At 40.7% G+C, this 24419-nt stretch overlaps 1 protein-coding gene across 5 annotated transcripts in view; it reads left to right on the top strand.

Moving 5' to 3' along the window:
- The window catches only part of FARP1 (FERM, ARH/RhoGEF and pleckstrin domain protein 1), a 216934-nt gene that overhangs the window by 160513 nt on the left and 32002 nt on the right, over positions 1–24419 (top strand). For 2 of the 5 annotated variants that reach the window (XM_072849953.1, XM_072849957.1), the window contains exons 8-14: positions 305–452; positions 3148–3243; positions 3768–3931; positions 5607–5675; positions 6413–6488; positions 8700–8940; positions 23131–23321. In XM_072849953.1, the coding sequence (XP_072706054.1) occupies positions 305–452; positions 3148–3243; positions 3768–3931; positions 5607–5675; positions 6413–6488; positions 8700–8940; positions 23131–23321 (985 nt within the window). The remainder of the gene's footprint in view (positions 1–304; positions 453–3147; positions 3244–3767; positions 3932–5606; positions 5676–6412; positions 6489–8699; positions 8941–23130; positions 23322–24419) is intronic. The other 3 variants (XM_072849956.1, XM_072849955.1, XM_072849954.1) reach the window with 3 other exon arrangements.

The following is a 24419-nucleotide window of genomic DNA, read 5'->3' as shown; positions in this document are numbered from 1 at the left end:
GTAGTTTTTTAGTGAATGCTGTTATTGGTTCAAAATCTAGCTGTATCAGGTGTCTCAGAATTGGAGCGATCAAAATTTCTAATAGACTGTAAAATCTGTGGATTCTTTGGTATTGGTTCAGACCAAGATAAAGTTGTTGTTCTAGCTGATAAAAATCTGGGGACATAGAAAAACCATACGGATATTACACCTCTGACAGGTTTCAGTTTCTTTGATGAAATGTCTCTTTGTCCTCTGGAGGACCTGTTGATCTCTATTAAAAGGTGTGAAGCGTTTATGTGTCTTCTCTGTTTTCTTTCTCAAGGGGGCAGACACCAGCAGAGTCTGACTTCCAGCTTTTGGAGATTGCCCGTCGGCTGGAGATGTATGGAATACGCCTGCATCCAGCCAAGGACAGGGAAGGGACGAAAATCAACCTGGCTGTTGCCAACACAGGGATTCTGGTGTTTCAGGTTAGAGCTGCTCAGGACATGACTTTGTACTTTATAAAGCAGAGAGATTCCTTACAGCAATAAGAATTCAGGACCTCAACCATGTCTAAAAGAACTTGGTTGGGAAAATTCAGGAACTTCCAAATTTTTTCTAACAATGAACTTAGACCTTTTATAGCTGCATTAGGTCCTTCACTTCCAGGGACTCTTACCTTGTTTGCATGCACACGGTAGAACTCCATCTGCAGCCACAATGTGCTGTTCAAGATGCAAACTGATCCACAGCTCACAATTTGCAAGTTGGTCATGCTGACACCTCCTACATATAGGAGCAGGTAGGTCTTGCAGGCATGGTGCATAATAAATGTGTGTGAAGCAGGGACAAATAAAACAACAGACAACTGGAGTATGTGAAGAAGGATGTAGGAAGTGAATGTAAGCTCTCTGTAGTGTTACCTTGTTAACGTTAAGCTCTCTGTAGCGTTACTTTGTCAGAGTTTTTACAATTTTCTTGGCCAGCCTTGGTCCGTGAATCTTACTTCTTTCCCTAAAAGATCCAAAGTGTTTTCCTTACATTTCTTTCCTCTTCTCTCCTACCCCAGTCAGCCTAGTAAATGTTCTTGAAGCATCATTAGTAAATTTATCAAATTCTTGTTCTGCAGTTCCCCTTAGGTAAATAACAAATTGGGCTTTTACAGTTGTGAAGGTACAGATAGTCAGCTGGTGTAAACTGCTTTCACTTCAGATGAACTACTAGCATCCAAAATGCTACTTACCTCACTGTGTGTTAAAAACAGTAAGTAAACTGTTCTTTAAAATGTCCATTTTTACAATTGTCAGAAAAGACTATTCATTTTAACTGTTTGACTTCAGTTAAAATACTAGTGTTTCCAACCTCATAATGTACTTTGAGTCCTTCTATAAAGAAAAACAACAACGAACAAACCCAGAAATATGTCTGACCCAAATGCTCTGAGATCTAAATTAAAAAAAAAAAAAAACAAAACCAAAACTAAAAACCCCCACTCAACTAAATGGGTTGCTAGTAAAACCCCAAAACTGAAGCATGGCTTGAAGCATGAGAACACCAGGATGTTGTTAGAAATGCACATAACTCAAATAATTGTATGTTCAGGCCCTTCCCCTGCTCCCCCACAGTATTTTCATCAGCTAAATTAATGAATTGCAAAGCCTTATAAATTAAGACTGTCTTACAGCTGAAAGTATGTGTCCACACACTACAGCGTGGACCTCACCGAGTCCCAGCAGACAGCTAGGATCCTTCTGTAAGGGTGTAGCTGCTGGTTGAAGGCCCAAGGCCTGATTTGTAAAGCTCTAAAACTCAGTCGTCTCTTCTTGTCCTAATGTGTTTGGGACTTTCAAAACAGGTTTTTTTTGAATTTTCAGAAAAACTTGGAAATTTTGCTGGATCAAGCTCCAAGACTGAATGCTGAAAAGGAAGTCAGGCTCTGACCTGCTGGAGTCTGCCCAGCAATTGGCATCTGGCAGTAGGCTTAGGGCTTCCTTCAAGCATTTCACAGGGCAAGAACCTTAGGTTCATCTTTTTATTTTGGTTATAACTGAGAGAAATTGAAATAAGAAGACCTCATTAGAATGACCTCAAGGAAAATAACGGTTCACTCACAAATGGCATAAGCAGTACTCAGACTTATTTTAAAGCCTGCCATTTATTTAGAAATCAGTGTCAGTGCTGCTGAATATTCTAAGGGAGATTAATTATGTGATTCTTAGACAGCAAGTTGACTTAGCAGAGATCATCACACCATCATTACTCCTACATCCGTCTGGTGTCTGTGCCCAAATCAGCGTGGGTTTCTGCATTTAGCAATCCTGTAGTAGCTCTCTGAAACTTCTGTGCTGTAGGCATGTTTCTGTTGAAGTCTTTACTGAACAAACTACTGTAATGAATATTTTAAAATAATACTTCCAATACCTTCTAATATAGATTAAGAATGAGACTTCTGGGGAGTAGGGGCTAATGATGCAGTGGCTGGGAATTGTATTTTGAAGATAATTTCTCTCGGGCTTCCTGTTTGCTTCTGGTTTTTGGTCGCCTTTTTGGGGGAAATGCATTTTGTGGCTCTTCAGTAACAAGTAATTTGTTTAGGTTCCTTTTACTTCTGTTGCTCCCTATGAAAGGTCAAAATACTCACAGCACTTCCAATACAAAGCTTTCAGTTGCAGTTTTTTTCCCCCAGTTAAGTGATACTTAAAAGGGTGTTTATTTTGCCCTGTAGACAGACAAAGAGGAAAGAAATCTATGCCATCAAAGTGAGGTGACCATGTTAGGTGTCTGGATTCCCTGCATTCTCTGTAGCTGGTAGAAAGAGAAGGAGGCACCTCTGGGAGATGACTTAGTCCACTGAAAATCAGAGTCTGCATAGTAGAAGAAGATAACATCATCTGGGCAAAAGCTGGGGCACCCCGTTTTGTGCAGTGATACTGGGTCAGATACTTTCACATCAACTCAGTATACCTAGGCCTATAAATATGCAAGAATTCAATCATAAGTACGTGCCTTCCGTCACAGCACCAGATGCTTATGGTTTGCATTATCAGAGGATGAATGATAAGAAATATCATAACTTCAAGTGAAGTGAGTAGATTATTAATTTATGACAAGCTTTCTTTAGTGGTTTAGATTTCTCCGTTCACATCTGGAATGCTTAAACTCTGCTGGCTTTGCTCTCTGTAGGGTCACACCAAGATCAATGCCTTCAACTGGGCAAAGGTTCGAAAGCTGAGCTTCAAGAGGAAACGTTTTCTTATCAAACTACGGCCTGATGTGAATGTAAGTCCTTGTCAGGAATTGACAAAGTTGACAAAAGTTAATTTGGTAAATTTCTACTCACAGATCAAACATATGTTTTTATCACCTCAAGAAGATTTTTTTTTTTTTTTCATTAATTGCTTATGTTCACTGTTGGTACTGCACACATCAACCTGCCATCTCAGGTGAGCAGTCCCAGCAAAGGAGATGTAAACTGAATGTCACAGAGTCGTCTTCTGGCTGTGACTCTGGTACTATATCATCATTTCTTAAGTTACAGCATGTAAACTACCTCTTCTCGTTAATGTTAAGACCACTGCTTTGTCTCTGTCATATTTGTCAATGACAGGAAGTTTGAGCAATAGCTCTGATACTGCCAGGCAGATGAGTGATGTCTCAAAGTGGGAAGGATAGGGCTTGTGAAGCCTGAGAGCCAATTAGTTGGGAAAAAGCTTTTTTCTGTACATAGCACCTGCTTTGTCAATGCCTCTCTGTAATATGTGTTGCTTGCTCACTTACATTGCAAATGCTATCTCAATTTTTAGAGTTCGTTCCAGGACACCCTGGAATTCCTTATGGCCAGTCGAGATTTTTGCAAGTCTTTCTGGAAGATCTGTGTGGAGCATCATGCCTTTTTCAGGCTTTTTGAGGAACCTAAACCAAAGCCTAAGCCCGTTCTTTTTTCTAGAGGTTCATCATTTAGGTTCAGGTAAGACCTGCATTCTTCTTTCCACCTTTGTTGCCTCCCCATTTCAAAACCACATCTGTAATGATCTAGGATTAAACCTACTATTTTCATCTCCTCTTTTTTACATTGTAGTTTGCTCCTTTGTATTTTCCATTGCATCTTCTCAGCCAGAAGAGTGCAAAGAACACTGTAGGGAGAAAGCCTGCATTCATTTTGTAGTAGCTGTTGCTACAAAGTAGCTTTGTGGAGGTAAGATATAAAGTATATAGGTTCCAGCTGGTTTCATATAAGAAAATCCACCTGTGACCTAAGCAACACTAGCTAGCAACTTTTGGGCACTCTTTAGGTCCTCTGCTTCTAGGATGGGATCTTTCCTATGTATCAGAGTAGAGATTTGTATTTTTGTTGCAGGTCCCTATGGTAAACCTATCTCTATGCAGTTAAAAGTAATGGCTTGTCTTTATGCCGAGACCTTTATGCTTCCCAAGGGTTTATGTGAGATGACCGCCTATGCTAAGACCAAGTCTACCTGCGATATTTGTAGAGCTGTAGAAAGGTTTTTAATAGTTGGATTATTGTTTTTTTTCTTACACTGGCAGAAGCCTCATTGTAGATATCACATTGTGTATGCTGGGGGGGGAAATCCTTTTATTCATACAGTTTATTTTGTTTGCGAAGCTGATATAAGCTGAACAGCCAGAAACCCTCTTTGCTGAGATAAACTGTACACTCTAGTTGCCTTGCACAAGAACATAGTGGATATGGCCGTTCTCTCTTCCCACTTTGTTTCCTGCCTGCAAAGTAGATTAATTAACATGGAAGGACCGGTGTTAGGCTAAACAAGCTATAATTGTTAAGTTTCTGCCTGAGTAAATAGAAGACTGTAGGTGCATTCAGCTTACCTCCTGGTTTGGAGAGCAGGTTTTGGCTACATCCTCCACTCACTGCTGCATACACTCAATAACTTTTTTCCAGGTCTTGTGGTAATTCAGTTAGTTTAAAGCCTGTAATAAATGGGAAGGACTTGGATCTCTATTGAACCTTCTTGAGGTGTGGGTTTCCTTTACTGCTCTCAGTTCCCTTTGGAGTTTATATCTTTGCACAATAGAAAGTGCTGGGCTTTCTCACTACTTTTTCATGTCCTGTAGTAGAAGGGGAGAGAGTGATTTCCAGCCTAAATCTCTGCAGAAAATGTATGTATGTTTAGTTGATATGTTTCATATTAGCAGTTGAGTTAAGAAATGCATTTCAGTGGTTTTCGTCTTGGTGCCAGGGTTTACTGATACCAGGTAAGGCTGGTATTTTGCTCTCAAAAGGATTCAGGAATGTTCTTTGTTCATGAGAGGAAAACAACCCTTGCTTAACTTTCTATTGTGGTGACTTCCCACTAATGTAGTACCCTATAAAGGGCACACAACTGAATTTAAGCAGTTCTGAAATGGCATCAAAAAGTAGCTCCGTAGCAAAAAAAAAAAAAGAGGTAAGTAACAGGCAAAATGATAAAAATCTGTGTGTATCTTACCAGGTCCACTTATGATCTTACATGAGTTTCTGCTGATAGTGACAAATACTTTTCTGGTTGCTGTGGCTTCATATGCAGGCCACATAGATGTTTATGATGACCAGGTGGTATATTGTATAAAATGTGCCAAATTCAGTATCTCAGATTGATATTTTAACTGCGGTTTTCTTCCAGTGGTCGGACTCAGAAGCAAGTTCTTGACTACGTTAAAGAAGGAGGGCACAAAAAAGTGCAGTTTGAAAGGTGAGAGGAAATAAATGAACTATCCCAATACGTTTTAATCAAATAAAAGTTGTGATTTCCAGTTAGTTATATTCAAAGATCTTGGCACCAGTCCAAGTGAAAAATTCCTTCTTTGCTGGTTTGACAGTTTATCACTTGTATAATATCCCCTTGGTCCTGAATGTTTTGGCAGAAGTTGACATAACCTATAGTTTACTTAAAATCAATAGTCTTCAATCTTTTTTTCATCAGTGAGTGTCCTACCATCACAGGTAACTTCCTCCCATATTGATTTGTACCCTTTTCAATGGGATGTGGTTAATGTATGTGAACAGACATATTCACCTTAGAATAAAACTGAAAGTAACAGGAATAGGTATAGCCAACCTCAAGGGAGAGTTCTCCAGGGAAGACTTCCAACTTGCTAGAGCCAGTTCTGTCTGAACTCATCTTGCTCATGGTGGGCTGAAAGTAACAGCCAAAATGCCACAAAGACCATGACAACAGTTCATTGCTTATGACTCATGTTCTGGTGACAGACCATTTTTGCTTCAGTGCCTCTCCCTTTTCTTACAATATGTTTGCAACGCATAGCGCATTTAAATTTTACAGAAAGGAATAATGTTAATCTTTTTTTGAGCAAACTTTTATGAAAGCTGCTATTCAAAGGTTTTGTTTTAAAGGACGCATGTCTCTTGATTCCTATTTGTAGAAAAAACTGAAATGGCTTCTTACTGTGATTTTCCTTTTATCTCCAGGAAACACAGCAAGATTCATTCCATCAGGAGTCTGACTGCACAGCCTTCAGAACAGCATACAGAGGTGCCAAAACAAGTCAGTGATGTTGATGAAACCCTGGATCATGCCTTTAAACATTTGTTACATTACTCTCCACTGATTGCTGTTTCAAAACTCTAGGAGCATAGTTTTCTGCTCACTTTCCATTTAACTAGGAGGCCTGGGTATCGTAAGTTTTAGGTTCTGCAAGTGGAACAGGTTCACTTCCACTGTGAAGCAGAGTTGCTTCCAGACAACCAGACAAATACAAATAGCGAACTTGTCTGAGCTGTACTAATGACCATCTGAAAAATTGCAGTCCACAGTGTTACTGCTGGGGTCCTAGGTTGCAGCCGGTTATTGCATCTGGGAAAAAAGTTTGATTCTTTTCCTTCACTGGAGGGTCTTGGTTGCCCATGACAAGATGTTTTTTGTATTAACCAGGGAGGAGAAGAATTATTTCCTCAGAAAAATTACAGCTCTGGACTTTTAAGCTATTATTTCTGGTAGATACTGAATGTATTTGTCTTATGTTAATAGCTGTTATGCATTAGGAGTTTGCAAATCCAGTAGCCCAATAGTGCAAGGCTGCAGCAGCTGCACGTTCCCAGGTCCAGCTAGCAGTAAGTCTGAGCATGTATTGACAGCAGGCACCTGCATAAAAGCACATATGCACACAGCCAGCCACACAGGTAAACACAAACAGAAGACAGCACTCCCACAAGCACAAACAGTGCCAGTGGCCTCGCCTTGTTCCACTCTTTGGCTGATCAGGATGAAGGTTCATTAGTGGAAAATACGTATACGTACATACGATACGGATCCCTCCTGCAACTGGTCTTAGACACCCAGCCTATCCAGTAGCAGGCCCCTGGATCCTCAGGTCTCCCAGTGACTGGTACCTGGACATACAAGCCCCCAAGGCTCACAGCCCCACTCCAATTGTCAGTACTCAGATATACATAAACACACACACATGCACACACTATGGGTTCCTCCAGTAATTCATCTTAGACACGCAGTCTACCCACTGACTGGCGGCTGGGTACCCTGGTTCCCAGTTACCTCACACACAGACACATGCATATCAAAGGTGTCTCTCCAATAGCTGGTCCAGACTTATGACATTACCAGTAATTGACCCCCAGGCCCTGTGGTCTTTCCAGTGTCTGGCCTGACTTACAGCTGCTCCAGTGCTTGGCTCCCGACTCTCTTATCCTACTCACCAACTAGGCCAGTTTAATGTTTGCTGGCAATTGCACATTGAGCTACCCACCCAATCAATATGCATGTGCTCTGGTCTCTCTAGTTGCTGGCATCCCAGACACACCCAGACCACGGGCTGATGGCTCTACTGGGACAGCCCCCAGAGGAGCCGGGTCAGGAAGCTCCATTTCCCTGACTAGGTTATTGGAGTTGCTCCGCCTGCAACCCCAATAACCTGGTTTCTCTCTGCTCATATGTGTTTGTGGAGGCAAACCTTTAATCACCTAACCTTACATTAGGTAGAGCTTAAATGGCAGGAGCAAGCTACTAGGTTAATGTATTTAAGAATGCTACAAGCACCTTCACCTTCCTTGCATTGCTTCCTTTTGATATTCACAGGCTCTCTCATTCCTGCAAATCTAAGAACTTCAGAGAATTCTGCTATAAATGCAGCCCATTTCAAATATCTTTTAGCATTTTAATATTGCTAAGACAAGCTCAGGTAGATGAAGCATGGCTACTGGGCAGATGTGACATATTTTTGTGTGCAGAAAAGCCAGCCCAGGAATTAAGGGCAGGTATGCTCCAGGGATTGAATGTGGGGTGTTGAAAAGCCCACACATGGCTTTTTTAGTGTACATAAGTAGGCTGTGCAAAATTTGTCTTATGCGTTTATCTTTTTTGTCCCTCCAGCTTTTCAGAGTAGTGCAAACAGGTTGATGTTCTTTGTGTTGATGGATGCCTTAGGGCATTGAAACACCTCAAATACCCTTTTTTACGTATCACCACGTTCTGTCTGCCTTCTCTTTCCTTGCTTAGTTTATGTACTTTTCTGTTCTTAAGATCAGAGACCTCTTTTTTTTCTTCTAATTAATTTTGAAGCTTGGGTTACCTCTTCTGCTTTCAAGATACTCCTATGTTGCTGCAAGATGCAGTGCAAAATTCTGGTGGGTAATTACACATAGCCTTTTCCCTCTGGCTCCCTTCCCTCCCAAACCTCTCCCCTCCCACCCCTCCCTCCCCCTTTGTCTCCCCCTTGCCTTCCCTCCTTTATCTTTCCAGAGCTCTAGCTTTGCCTATGGAGACGACAATGATGCTGCAGCAGTGCAGAGCTGCCGGCAAGGGAAGGAATTGAAGGCTTCAACAGAAGACACTGGACAGCACAAGAGCCCTTCCTTGAAGAAGAGCCCAAAGGAAAGCAAAAAGGTGGATGGAGCAGTGGTGTCAACAGTGGAGGAAGAAGAGGAGACTGCTAAGGACAGGATGCAGCAGAACAGACCTCAGTCACAGCAACCAAGCACAGGTCCAGCTTCCAGGGCTGCTCATGGCAGCAGCACCTCCATTCCTTTCATTGACTGCAGTGATGTAGATAGCGAGTATGATCTCCTCAGAGGACAAATAACCCGGTCATATTCCCAAACAAATGACAATTATGAGGGTGATTTGACCAGTGGTGCCTATATTCACTATAGAGATGAAAATCGCAATAGGACTAGATACAGGGATTCCTCAGCCTCTCTAAAGTCTTCCCAGTATCTCTCTGAAGAGTACCTTGATGATAACCCAGCTAATCTCTCCTTCTACGCTGGAGGAAGCCCCAGGATGCCAAGGCACAGCTCACTGGTTGATGAAATGTTTAGAGAGCCAGGGAGCCGTAGTCCGCTGGCCACTCCATTGCCTCCCAGTAGCAAAGGGTCAAGCCCTAACATGAGCCTGAGTAGAACTGGCTCTCAGGGTTATGTCTCAGAAAATGGGCATGACTGCAAGGTGAGGACTGGGGAGGAGGATAGCCATGCTGGTAGCTGCCATGGGTATGGCAGATATTCTCCAGGTTCTCAGTGGCCTCGTGCACAGAAAATCCCAAATCTCTGCAATAAATCAGTTACAGATCCATTTATCCTGAGCCAGATATCCTCAACCCCTGGGCAGGAGTATAGATCAGAGAGATATTATAAAGGAGACGGAGTGGCTAAGATGTCATCTCCAGAAGGCAAAACGATGGCCAATGGTATGCCAGCTGGGGCACCGTCAAAGCAGAGCCCAGTCATGCAGTCGCTGCATGCCAGTGGCATGATGGATCACACAGCTGCAATCCAGATGATGGAGGGCTCCACCAGCAGTGGGACAGAATCTAGTGATTCTGACTCAGAAATCATTAACCCCTTCACCCACCCCCTGGTGTTTGGAAATCCCATTGTGCTGAGTTCCTCTCCCATGCCTAGAAATAAGTACTCCTTTGGAAGCCTTCAGCTTGATGAGGAGGTAGAGGAGGATGTGTCTGTTGGCCTCAGTGATGAAGATGGTGTGCAGGTCTTCAGCTGCTAGGGACCGGGGCATATGAGACCAGTGGTACTGTGATTGCTCATTAGAGTGATTGCATCTTCTGGGGCTCGTGAAGAGTGGCTGGTAATAATTTCAGTGCATGGGCTATTTCAAGTGTTATCATTGTACTGACCAGCCAGAGGGAAGGGATGCTAGAAATACAATAATAAGGATAAGTCTCAGTGAAGCTTAATAGTAATGCATCTCCTCTGAAAGGTAGGAGGAGAGGAAAATTATTACTGATTTAGGTACCTTTGTAAGACTTTATACACTCACCTGTTCTTTGTATGAAGTCGTATTTTAGGTATATATTATAGCTTCTTTGACACTTGGCTAGTTATTTTGACAAAACAAACAAAAATGAAATTAAGTAGGTACGTTGTGCTCTTTTGTATGTCTATTGCAATTTTTTTTCTCTCCCATATAAGGAGAGCAACTTATGAGTGCCTCAACAAAGTTAGGGGAAAAAAGTTAAACTTACAGCCAAATGCAGGCAGCTTGATATTCAAGACCAGGACTTGTTGAAATATTGAAATATGCTGGAAAAATCTTTTCATAGCAAGAATGTGTTTGGTCTACTCATCTTCATAACTCATTTTATAATCTTAACTGATGAACTGAGGATACAATTTAGGCATGTGTACAGGAACAATGACAGTATTGGCTTTTTCTTCAGTGGGTTCAACAGGCTGATTTGGTGATGGAGATTTTGAAACTCCAAACTCTTCCTTCGGCAAGAAAGATAACAAGATGAAAGATATAATTCAAGTGAAAAAAACTTAGATTGAAACAGCTCTAATGAAGAGTGGTATGCGTATTACTTGCAAGGCAATCCTTTCTGCCCTTTATCAGTGTGGTATAAAGATTAATTGCAAGAGATTTTTTTCCCCTTATTCTTTCAGTGGAATTATTCACAGAGACATCAAAGTTCTGTTGTGGGTGATTTTTGGTGGGGGGTTTGGAGATGGTGGCTGTTTGATTTTATTTTTTGCTTTGATCATGAAAAATCTTTATCTGTACAGGATCCAATTAGTCTGTTGTAGGCTATTTTTTTAAGAGTGCCACCTCATAAATTTTTCATCCCCTGACACAGAGAATGATGGGACTAACTGTGGTCCAGGCTGATTGTCTTCTGTACTGTACATAGAGTAGCAAGATTTTGGCACATGTGCAGAAGGACAGAGAGACTCATTTTTTGTAAACTTCCTTTTCACAGGCTAAAAGTATTGAAAATTAAGGCTGTATACTAATAAAATCTGATTCTAGTTTCTCCGAGTTAATGAAGAAAATCTAGATGAAAGGTCTCCTGTATGGAAAGTGTCCTGCAGTTATTAGAGCTGGGAGACAAGATGTGCTTTTTAACACTGGCCTTAATTTTAACTTTTATGTATTTTTCTTGTGGGGGACAGGAACTAAATTTGAGAATTTTAAGTGATGAACAACAGCATTGACTGAACTGCAGGTCACTTGCAGTGATCTGCATCATGCAGCAATGATGAATCCACCCACATAAGTACTGATGAACAAGTTACAGGACTTGGTAAACCTAGAAAATATAAAATTTTCAAGATCATTTTTAAAAAAATAATAAAATAAGAAATCTTTTTAATTTTTCTAATGCCTTGGTCTATGCACGTTTTAACAGAGTTTAATCTGAGTGAAGGATATTTAAAAAGATACCTACAGTAGCTAGGCATGTCTTGTTATATGCTTTACTTTTTTGCAGTAAAATATATCTTTATGTATATATAAGTTTTAACATGCTCATTCCCTTTAGTGTGTTGGTTTTCTTAAAGATTAGATACCTCATTTTTGAACAGGAATGATTTAAAGCATCTCTTTAGACGGTGTTATTTTGGTGACAGGGAATGCTCTCATTTGTTCCTGTAGTTTAAAGCATGAATCTAGAAACAGCGAGATTGATAATTAGGGAAAAGCTTGCTTGTATATTATTCTAAAAGAAGGTGCTTTGTGTTTTGGATTTAGAATAGCTGTAAAATAATTGCCTTGAACTTCTCAATATTTAAGATGAAATATAGATAGTTGAAGCCTGCGTTAGCAGATAGCGTGAGCATGGGGAGTGGGTGCATGAGTCTCCTTTTGATTTTTTTGCTGCCTGTGCAGCAAAAGTACCAGCAGTTATATTATGCAGTAAAGTAATAGCAATCTGAACAGATGAATTAATTGCTTTGTTAGCCAGTAAAATTAGTGTTCAAGTAATGGACTTTCAACAAAAGGATTTGCAGTCATTTCTGCTACTTAAGAAAAGTGGATAGATTTCATATTGTTTGGATTTAAGTAAATATAAAATTTTGTAAGTGGTGTTTACTATTTTACATCCTTTCAAATACTGTTTTCAGGCCTGATTTCTTCTCTCATATGCCTACAAAGATAATGGATTTATAATTTTACAAGAACAGACCTCCTGGTAGCTGGAGTTAGCTTAGTTGCTAAAAAAGTATCTCAACAGCTTTTTTTTTTCCTTTTCAATATTATTCTCAAAAATGAAACATGAGGATTTCTCTCTGACTATTTTCTATCATCTGGCACTTTTTCAACTTTAAATGTTTAAGTGGTTGTAATTTTAACATGTGGAATTCTTCCAGGTTGAAGAAATAAAGTTTGTAAATTACATAGGAAATAATTTCATTTAGGATGAATCATTCTTGCAGCATTCATATGCCACTGAAGTTCAGTTTAATATCAGTAGACAAGCATTTAATTAAAAACAGTCTGTGGGCCAAATTCCTCCACCAGACATGTGGTTCATATCTATCTGGGCGCTTGCTAACAATGGCAAGTGAGAGAGCAGTTTTAAATTGACACTTTCACATAGGATCAGGTCCCTCAGAATTCATCTGGGAGTTTGTTTCTGTGGGACAAATACAGAAGGGCCTTGGAGGAAAGAACAGAAACCTTTGGGCAGGACTGCAGATGAGATGAGATGGGGGAATTCTTGTTGTTCTAGTTCACAAAGCACACAGTGGGAGAGGAGCCTGTCAGTTCAAGTTAGTGATTGCAAGCATTGATTAATCTGCATACCCTGGTCAACAGCAGTTGTCTAAGCATATCTGTCTCAAGTCTAACAGAGGTAGCTATAGACCAAGTAAAAGTTTTGATTCTCCCACCAATTCCAGCAGATTTTGGAGTGTGGCTGATGGTACTGCAGATTCACCATTCTACATTGTTTTTATTTACCAGAATTAACTTTTAAATCCCATACTCCTGAAGTGCCCACATATCCTTAGGCAGTTGCTACAAATGAGGGAGCTGAATCCCAGCAAGACTGAGTAGCTACGTCTACTCCAAATGAGTAGTCCTGAGCCACCCATCTTCTGTCCTTCCAGAGGACGTGGAGAAAGCCCCTTGTTGGGCTGTCCAGACGGCTTATCACTGTGCTGAACCAACTTTGTCCATGTAGTTGGATGAATATGGAGTCTAGTTGCAAAAGCAGTTTAGGCGTTTGTCCCAGAATAATGCGCAGATGTGGTCAGCAGCTTGGTCTATGGATAAAAGGCACTCTGATTCTTTCTTTGCTATTCCAAGTACTTGACCATGTCCAATCATCTGCTACAGTGAATGAAAAAAATCCGATCAGACAATTTTAAGTTTTCTCCAGCTCACCAGCAGCTCAAACGTACTATGTCCTGTTGGGATCTTCTGGAGGGTGGGGGGTTTTTTTCCATATCAGCCTTTTCTAGAATCTAGTTTTTCTCAGTTTTCTGTGATATAAAATTTGGGACTAAATTTGGCTAGGTAAAGGAAACATGGATAGTGGCAAGTTGATGCAGGAGCCAGGACCTATGTAGCATATTGCAGGTATGGAGTTTTGAATAACTGATATCTGAATGGCCTGGACTGCACTGTTTTCAGTTTAAGTCCATATCCCCTAGCAAACATGTTCCTTGCACATGACCAAGAGGGATGTTCTCTGAAGATGATTTGCGCCTAGTGCTGCCATTGTTTCAAATCACCCATAGCTCATAGGCCTGCCTAACGTGTACCATCCCATTAACCATTGTAGTGCACGCTAAATACAAATTATATCAAAGAAAAACTGGAAGAGAATTTCTGTAGCTGAAAAATGTCAATGTGTAACTGAAAGTTTTTAGGTTTGCTGTATTTGCATGTACGTTATGTGAGCTATGTGGAGCTGAGATCAGTTACGGATGAGCATAATGAAAGAGTTGCATGTTAATAATTTGAAAAATTATATCAATCTACCAGTTTGCTTCAAGGTTAAAGGGTATGCAAAATTAGACAGACTTTTCTTGACAGAGCAGCACTGGCAATGCTGAACATAATCATTAGAACCCAACAAAGCATGAAAAAACAATGATTTGTGAATTAGTTCACTAAATGGGGCTAGTGTTATTAGACCAGACTGCTTCAGGACCTGGTTTTTCCCCCTTGAATATTTGTAGGGCTGGTTTCTGTTTGCACAGATGTTTGTGGAGCAGCTTTTATTAGTTGAAGCAGCAGTATTCATGCCAGAAGTTCCTCTCTGGTCTCTCTATCTGTACATGCAATTACTTGGTGACTGGAGAAAGTCAAATGGAAAATGGGGTAGACAGATCTAAAACCTGTTTGTAGCTCCTCCTTTTCTTCACTAAGAAGCAGAAGTGTTTTAAAGTCTGTCTTCTGTCCCACGATAAATACACACACACAGAGCCTCCATAGTCAACTAGAAATTTCTTTGGGGGGGCTTCAGGGTTGGGAAGAAAAAGGAAAGAAGAATAGGAAATATCTTATGCACACTAAAAATGTCTAGCCTTATTTATTTACAGTTCCCTTTGGCATAGCATGCTTTCCACTCTTTTCCTGGGAATATAAAGCCCCAGTAGTTTCTTAGGGTACTCGGAGAGCAAGACTTGTGTTGATCAGTTGAACTGATGAAGCAGACCTGATTTTGAATATTGAAAACCAGTGATTAACATCTCATCAGTATGATTTTTATGCAATTAGCATGAATTGTGGCTATTTCTGGAACAGTTCTTCAACAGAAGAAAGGTCGTCTGACCTATAAATTGTGTCAAATACCATGTTTGTTTAACTAGCCTCATTTGTCATAATGAGGCATTCGACTGCTGTCAGAGGTGACTTTAGAATGAAATTTTAATTGCTGCAATTTAACTTCTAATGATGAAAACCAAATTAACTATCCAAGTTTTTCCCAACTTCCACACGTGCGTGAAGGATTTGGGTGTCACTTGCCTTTGTGCGCAAGGATGTGGACCACTGGAGATCCACCTCATTCAGCAGCATGGTTGTTACTGGCTGGAAAGGACAGCGAGTCTGAAGATGTGAAGGAAAGAGGTTCTGTGTTCCGGCATGTATAAATTGAAGGAAGCCAAAGTCCCTTTTAGTCTTCCAATAACGTTTCTCTCTCTGAACAGTGTAGTTTCTTGAGGCAGCTTCTGTACATTTTAGCACATCTCTTTCCTTTTTATTTAGGGGATCAATTCTCTTCTCCAAACCAAATAAGAAACCCAAAATATATGAGGGAAGTGGAATCTTCTGGAACAATTTTTAGTATATACACCTTTCTTTTGTTAGCTGCTGTCAGACACAAGCGGTAGGAGAACAGTCCTTTTGTCAGAAACCCAGCTGCTTGTTGGTGTCTCCTACTTGATGATGATGGTTTTGGGGGGTTTCTGATTGTAAGTGGCTGATGCACATCAGGAGGTCCCAAAGATTAGACTGATGTGTAACTCTTCTCAAATGTGGGTAGCAGCAGACTCTGGTTTCAGTCAAGCTACATTAGGAAAAATTTTTGCCCTTGCTATCAGGTTCTGGAAAGGAAGGAAATTTAAATCGTAGGAAATTAAAATTAACAAAATGTTTCCCCTTCTTTTTCAGTAATTTCTAGAGTTGCTGAAATATACCTAGACAAGGGCACATACCTTATTTACTTATTTATAAGGGAAATAATTCTTGTGCAACATGTGGATCCTGAACAAAGGTATCTTCTGTGTTCCTCCCTGCAGTTAGGCTGTGTGGTGCCATTGATACTTTAAAATACAGAACTTCTACTTAAAAATCAAAGGCATCATATGAATAAAAAGCCTAGTTTGGGTGACGTGTAGCACTTCTTTAGAGTATTTTGTCTTCTGTTCTAATTCTGTGGTTTATAAAGAGCGTGTAGAATAAGTTTGTTCTATGTTGTTTGTTATTGAAAGCAGTGAGCACTTTCTTTTAAATGTTATGAGATCTGGAAAGCCTGCGTGCCTGGCTGAGCTGTGTATTCACAGGCATGTTTTTGACAAGTATGAGTGTAAATAATGGTGGTGTTATTACAGTAAAGGGGGTAAAGACCTTAGGATCATAAATTTGCATGACGTGATGGTAAATACTTAGTTTGCTCTAGAATGATCGGAGTTTTAAGGTGTAATTTTTATTGATGATTTTTTTGTAAAGTTTTGGCCCCTGAGAACCATAAAAATCCACAGTTCCTACTGATAAAAATTAACTCTAAAGCCAGTAATGATACAGCTGTCACTGATTGAACATGGAAGATTGAAGGAAAATGAATGCTTTCTGATTCAAGAGCTTTCAAGCTTGTTAAAATTAGATTAGATGCTTTCTTTAAAATGCTGCAAATCCTGTTTTGAGAAGAAAACAGGTTTTTGCTTTTGATGGTTTACAGCAAGATCAGAGGTAGGTGTCTCTGTTTAGTTCAGTGAATGTTAGAGCCCATGCCTGTTGCTTTTCCATGAGGCACTTAAAAATCTTTGATTAGCTGAATCCTTACTTTTCCCCTTTCCTGCTAAAAAACTCACCTGGACCCACTAACAAAAGTTCATAAGCTTGACAGTGTTTCACCTATCCAGCCCTTTCCTGATTTCTGTGTGTGCACATGCATAGATTTTTTTAAAATAAATCTCAATAGCCAAAATTAATTTTAAAAATTGAAAATGCTGGGGACTTCATTCTCATTTTTGTCATTTGTTTAATACCGTTTAAAGAGAAACATTTTTTTGTTTCATTGTATGCACTGTTTTGTCAGCATGTACCTCTCTGGGAGAAAAAGCCTTTTCAATGTTCTGTCTATCCTCAAAGCATGGTGTATCTTCTGTTCCTTGCATTGTTTGGAGCACTGTCTTAATGTCCTTTTACTGCAGAAATACCTATTTGTATTGGGAGTACCTAATTCCTCTTATTACAGTGATCCTGTCTCATAGAGCACTCCTCACCTCAGAATTGGAGAAAACCCCCACCAGGTTGTGAGTCTCAAGTTGAGAAACCACACCATGTTGAGGAGCAGAAATGTGGAGGGAGGGGGGAAGGTCTGTTTCCCAGGGCATTTGGGCTCCATTGAGCACAATCAGATTGCCCTTCATTTCCTAATGAAGGCTGCACCCAATAATGATCACGTCCGTCTGCCGTAGCTCGTAAGCAGGATCACTGCAGTCTCGGGGAGATGTCTTGTTGAAATGGACAGTATCTGTGGCATAAGCTTACATGAGAGCTGAACGTTTTCAATTCCATTGTAGCACTGTCTCATGTTGGTTTAAAGACAAACAAACAAAAGCAAACCCACCCTAACCCTGGGTACAGCAGGGAATCCTTCTATATCTTGCTCTATTTCTGTCTGGAAAGATCAAGGCTAGACAAAGGACTGATGCCCAGTGACCCTGTATTCTTCCCAGGCTGTAATGTTCACTCTTTGTTCTTAAGACGTGAGTATACCCTGATGTAGGCCAACAGCAGTTACTGTCTGATTTCACACTCACCGCTGTCTAATACTGCAGTATACCAATAAAGCATGGACCTTTACCAACTGGATAGGTTGCTGGCTACTAAACAACAGCAAGCTTGATGAGACTATAAGCATGTCAAACCATTTAACTGTGTATGCATGGAATTAATTTTTTTTATTATTATTTTTAATTTTACCTGTACTGAAGGCTTTTACTCATTCTAACTGGTATTTTGCTGTAAAACTGTCACTGGTTTGATTGTTCTGTCCATTTGCTGGCTGATGCTTTTTTCTAAATATGAGGAAACTGGTTCATTGAGAAGGTGCACCATTCTCCCAAATCCCTGCCACTCACTGCCACTCCTGCCGTGGGCACGCATTTTGAAGCTGTGACATCAAAGCGAACCTTTCTCCCTGTCATGTTCCTCTTCAAGCCAGGCAGGATTATTGGTTATGTGTGACATCGGATCTCTTCCTGAGTTGTTTTTTCTTCCTGTTCCTCCTCAAATTCTTTGGTAGTGTGTTCAGGGATGTTTGTACATAAATTTATGGTTGATGTATAACTATTTTTCAAGATCTTTAATTCTAACAAACTGTATCCAGCACTCCAGCTTGTTTTGTTTAATGAGGAAGAGGAGTGCAGCCTGATGAGCTGGTCCCCCTCGAGCTTTCATGGAAGTCAGTGGGGGTTTCTTCTTGCATTGAGGGAGGGCAGAGCAGAATCTCCATTCCGTATCTGTTGTAGCTCAGCAGCGTGACTGTGCCTGGTTCGCAGCTGGGGAGAGAAGGGATGGACACCCTTATTAAACTCTTCTCCAATCTAAGGTACTTCAGTCATCAGTGAAGTGCATATGAAAACTCCTGCCACTTCATCTGGTGCTATCTGTCCCCCGTGTCATTTTGTACTATGTGTCTTTCTCTGACCAAAACTTCTAGGTAGAAGTTAGAGGTATGCAACTACTGTGACTATGGAAGATTAAGCTAGACCTAACTGTGTGGCCACAGCAGTGACAGCTCTGTCAGATACTTTCTTATTAAAGAGCCTTCGTAAGTGGCTCAGTAATGCAGAGGACAAAGGGGCAACGGCTTAGGTTTTGTCTACCAGACTGGAGTTTAGAAAACCCTCATCTGCCCTTAAAGCAGAGTAAAAGCTTCCCCTGACTGCAGAGCAGTCTGTGGAGCAGGCCTAAGAGAGAATAAGCCCTGCAATGTTCCAGGTATTGAGAAAGGCACTTTTCTGGCTCTTAACACATTTTAATATCTAATAATGAACATATAAACCTTGAGAACAATGTAACCCTTAACAGCTGAGTTAGAGTGAGCGCTGTAGCTGTACATGAAGTTTTCCAGCAGAATTTCAGTCACCTTCAGTAATGGTTGATGTTTCCTCTCAGTTTCCGTAATTGAATCATTTTCACTTCTTGGTACTCCACAGAGGAGGAACATAGCCAGGAGCATCTTAACACTGCTCTACTCTTCCTTGCTGTTAAAACACAGTGTATAGGGATGGGAACTGTTTCTTTTGAAGCAGATGCAGGACACTAAATGGCGTGAGTTTATTACTCAGCAGTTTCAAGAGAAAAGGAGTAGAGGAGGAGTATCTTCAGGGTACACTGAGTCTCATTTATCTTCCTCACAAAGAGGGGAGCCCTCACATGTTATGTTAAAGTCTCTAACTAGGTCATCTTATGCTGTCTATGTAGTCAACAAAGAAAGAGGCAGCAGGCAGTTCAACTCCCCTATGATTTGAATTGACCTCTGGGAGGGACTTTCATCATCAACTGAAAAGTACTGATTTGAACTGTTTTATCCCTGGTAGTGGGCATGTTTTAAAGCAGTGTAGCTCAGCCAGCCCAAGTCTCCATAGGTGCCAACCTCAGCACCAGTCCCTGTGGGTTAACATCTGTGCATGACGGGAGCCTAGAGTAAAGCAGGTACTGCTGGTGGGATGGATCACGGCCGGCCAGCCAAGCGCAGAGCCCAGCCTGCTCCTCTCTGGCTGGGCACCCGCAGCTTCCCATCACTCCCGTGCGTTCCCTCCACCAAATTGCAGCAAGCAACTGTGGTGTGTGTTTTGACATAGGTATAGCTATTAATTATTTGGTTTTAACCACTGGCTTCATTTTACTTAGCACATGGAACATGTATGTTGATGGGGAGTGATTTGAGACACATGTAAAGCTAGGACGATAAGCCATGGTTTCATGTCCTGTGGCTGTGTAAAAAATGCAATTGTTGTTTCATAGATTTTTTTTTTCAAGTTAGCTTTCAATCAAGGTTTACTTTTTCTGTCACCTTCCCTACTGCAGCACCTTTCCTTAATGTCTGGAGAGTAAACTAGCTCAGTGGAACTAAGAACCACTCCAGGTATTTTGGTATTGATGGGCTAATCTAGCATACCGTGGTAAAGTGCATTCTCATTATTTGCCACTGTCATCAACCAGTGTTTGTTTCTCTTCTTAAACACCAAGCTCAGAAAAGAATTGAAGCACATGCTTAATTCCTGCCCACTCCACCAAGGATATAATTTTAGTATGTGGTCAAGCAGTCCTTAGATCAACATCCTTTTGTACTTGTCTCTTGGTTTGTGTGTATATAGTTGGCTCCGTTATATTTGAAAGATGGCCCAAGTCTGAATCTAAATAAAAATCACTGAAGTACAAGCAAAGCCAATTCCATGTTACCAGCCACAAACCTTTTAGGCCTCCAATGTGCTGTGCAGTGCCACTTGATATCTGGCAACTGACATGCTAATAATTGCCTGTCAATCAATGAATCCTTTAGGGTAAAATGTGAGGAATTTCAGTACCTTGTAAATAAGATTGGTCTTCTCCCTTCTGCTTCTGTTTATATTCTGCAGTATGTAGTTGATGAGTAGAGCCTGTATGAATATACTCTTCTGTGGCAGGAGGTCAGATGAAACACTGAGAAAAGACCATTTAGTTAATGCAGGTTATTTGTTCCTCACCTTCATGAAAAAGAGAAAGTCACTTTGCAGCATTGCTGTGACCCATCAGCATGACAGATGTCCCGATTGATTGGTGATGGGGGAGAGAAGACATTCCGTTTTCATTTCTTCATGACTTACTGACTTTCTCACAGCAGAACGAGTTTGTTTCCCACCTTTACCAGAATAACATCCAATGTGTTGATCTTTATGGCTGTGTTGGTTGTAATCGGGCCCCAGAATGTGCTAACGTAACAGCATTTTGAGGCCCTTTTGTAATATAGCCACTTTCTTATACCTAGCTTTAATTTTCACTTGTTCAGCATATTGGAGGATGGGGTCTAACTGAGCTCTTGCTTTTGGGTGGTGGTGGTTGGATTTGGTCACTGCTCATGTCCGCATTGATACCAAAAAGGAGGATGTAGTAGTTCAACTTGTTGCAAAATAATGTTGAGAATGTCAGTGATGTATTGGTGTGCAAGTCTTTAATCAATGGGGTGTATACTCAATGCTGTGAGCCTCCAGGCACGTTTTTTTGTGATACGTTCCATAATACTTTTCCCAAGTCGTGTCTTCCAACTGTAGGTTAGGAAGTCTTTTTAAGTCATTGTCCATTTGATATTTTATAGTTTGAAATACTTGAGTTGTACTGACAAAAATTCCAGTACACCAGAAGTTAGATCTAGGATTATAAATAGGTAGGTAGATATGTCAATATATCTATCTATCACAGATAGGTGCTATTTAACTTCTAGACTATAATGCCTGTGAACTTCTCACAGAGGTGCAAATCATTTATTCGCTGTCATATGACAGGCATAGTGCCAGAATTTCTTTATTTCCACATTTGAGGTGATACCACTTTTCTTATGTCTTTTGTAATGTAGAGTTAAGTACTTTTAACCTTACAACCTTGCTATTAATCTGTTTCACTATTTCTCAATGATGAATTCCATTTCTTTTGAAAACACTGTATACAGTTGTGTGCTAGTGTCAATAAAATTGACATTTGTGTAACAAGCTGTGGCATTTTCTCAAATTTCACTGAACATTGATTTAGTGTGAAACTGTTGGTAAATCCTTTCTTGCTAGCTGTAATAATACAGACCTTTATTTCAGACAAATACTGCTTTGACTTTGATTTATAATAGGCTACATAACTGTCATGATTACATAAACTGATAACTGTATTGTTTTTTTTTCTTCTCTTTTCAAAGGAATGACATAGAAACATGAACTGGTTTGGAATTGGAAAACATTCATGTTCTAGCAATAAATCTTGAGTTCTTCCAGAAAATAAATAGGTTTTACTACTGGCCTAATTATATTTATTGGTGCCTGTTTACTGGAGTATCTCCAGTCGTGTAGCAACAGGAACATTTACCTATCGTAATCTAGGGAGGACATAAACACATGATAGTAAAATGTATTTGACCTTAATTATATATGGCGATGTATGTGTTTTACATTTAACCCTAGACAGCCTATTAGCTGTGGTAATCAAGAGCTTGTCATATTTTTTTGGTTGGATTTTAATGTATGATGCCAAAATGGTACAGACTAAATGTTCTTCCACATGACAGATTCATCTTCTAAAACAGGTTTAGATTTTCAGAGGTTTGGAGGAGGGGATAACTGGGCGAACACTGGGCATTTTTGGCAAACTCTTTCCTTTGTACAGTCAGTAGTTTGGCTGCCTCCCAGAAGACAAATGCTAATTTCAGTAATATTTAATGTAGTGTATATGAATCCATGGAAGTGTAATTAATTGTCTAATTCTTTAATATTTTTAATCCAAAATTAAATGGGACTTTATATCTGTGATAATCTAAAGTTGTCATGCTTTGTGCATTAAAAGTATTGCTTTTCTTATGTAAATGTAATGCTAGCATTTCCATCCCAAACAATCAGAGGAGCATGGAAAGACCTACAAGGTATAATATACATACTTGTGTTGTGTGTAGAAATTGGGGAACTAGTAGTTTTCTCCCTTCATGTTAGATCTGACTGGTTTTACCAGCAACACTGCCGCAGAAAGTCATCGTTTCTTTTTCTCTAGACTTCCACTAGATAAATTTGTTCTAACTTGTGTCCTGTAGCTCCCCTAGGAAGTACTGATTTGAGTCTTTGAAGTTCTACTTTGCTAGAAAGAATGGCACTCCTAGGGTGACTCCATTATTGTTCTGTTTATTCTCTTTCATAGAGTGGATTATAATGGTGAAAAATTTGGTATTAATATGATGTTTAGCAGTAAATATTGCAGGTCAGTCACATATGCCTTGATCCCTTCCCTACAGTGACACTAATTTCAGCCAGTTTCATCAGCCAAAAGAACGCTCCAGTCCCTTGGTTAATGCAAGTGGATGCAGTTCCTCTGGCTTTAAGTCCATTTGGACTAGTTTGAGGACCATGGTGGCTGTGTCTTGCAGTGTAATTTCACATGCTACAACTTGAGGTTGTAACTCTTTTTGGTACTTTCTAGAGAGAGCCTGTCCTAACTGATTTCTCTTTTACCATTTTTTTAGCAGGTTCTCTGACTGGCAGCCCTCACCTTTCAGAGCTTTCCATCAATTCCCAAGGGGGACCATCGGTGGCAAATATGTCTTTATCTCCAAACTTGAGCCCTGATGCCAAGCAGTCATCTCCCTTGATCAGCCCTTTGCTGAATGACCCATCATGCATCAGGACTGACGATGAGGAAGAGGTCAAAAGAAAGGTAAGGCAGAGGCAGTTGGCCTTGGCTCTCTTCTCCGTGTTGTGTTGCGACTACTGCTCTTTGTCAAAGTGACTAATACCTAGAGCCCCTGCAGCTTCCTCATCATAGATCCACGCAGATAACTTGAGTTGGGTCACCTGGTATCTGTTGTCCTCAGTCACGGTGTGTCCAAGAGCATCCCTGTGCTCCTGAGGCCAAACTCACAGTTTGGAGTGGGTCAGGCCAGAACCAGAACTGCTGTAGCTGAGGCCTCAGTGCCCTGGATTCATCCTCCTGAACAGAGGTGCAGGAGCTAGGGCCCCCAGCTCCTCTTTAAGCAGCAGAGAGAAGATAGGTAGCTCTGTTCCCCTAAGGTTAATGTGGGATAAATCTGGGCCAGTCCTGTTGGTTGCAACTGTAAGAGCTTGTTTTGACAGGGTCTCCTGTAAATCTGAGCTTGTTTTGTCAGGGTCTCCTGTAAATCATCCCTGGAGGTATTTAAAAGACGTTTGGATGAGGTGCTTAGGGACATGGTATAGTGGTGGTCTTGGTAGTGTTAGGTTTACGGTTGGACTCGATGATCTTAAAGGTCTTCTCCAACCTATAAGATTCTGTGATTCTAGCTTGTTTTGGAGTGGAGTTTGGTAGTTTGTTGTAACAAAGCACTCAACTCCAACGTATTATTGGAGGGATAATTTCCAGGTCACAGAAGGAAAAGGAACAGCGTTGAGCCTGTCCAGAAGTGTCCAACCCAGGTTCTCCAGTCTGTCTCTGCTGGGGGCACCACTGGGAGAATTTGGTTGTGGGAGTAGAAATAGTCTCTTTGAGCCACAGCCTGCAGCGTTCAGCTGGGAGTGTTTGGCTCAGCCCCATCATTGCAGCAAAGCCATAAGGGAGCATCGCATCCAAAACTGCTTTTCAAAGACAGAAGTGATTCTGTCTGAGGCAGGATGTTCTGGGTGTCTGCTGGCTCATCCCTCCTGTACTGCACAGTGAGAGGGGGTTGCTCTTTTGTCCTTCTGTCGCCTGCTTTTTCTCCTGAGCTGGGAGCATCTGAGGAGGAAGAAGGTTGGAACTCAGATGGCTTTGCTGGAAAGTGGGAGCATGTGTAAGGAAGAT

This window comes from Ciconia boyciana, chromosome 1, assembly GCF_034638445.1.
Source record: "Ciconia boyciana chromosome 1, ASM3463844v1, whole genome shotgun sequence".
NCBI classification, from domain to species: domain Eukaryota; kingdom Metazoa; phylum Chordata; class Aves; order Ciconiiformes; family Ciconiidae; genus Ciconia; species Ciconia boyciana.
The sequence above is the reverse complement of the archived record's forward strand: the minus strand, read 5'-3'. Positions and strand labels throughout refer to the sequence as shown.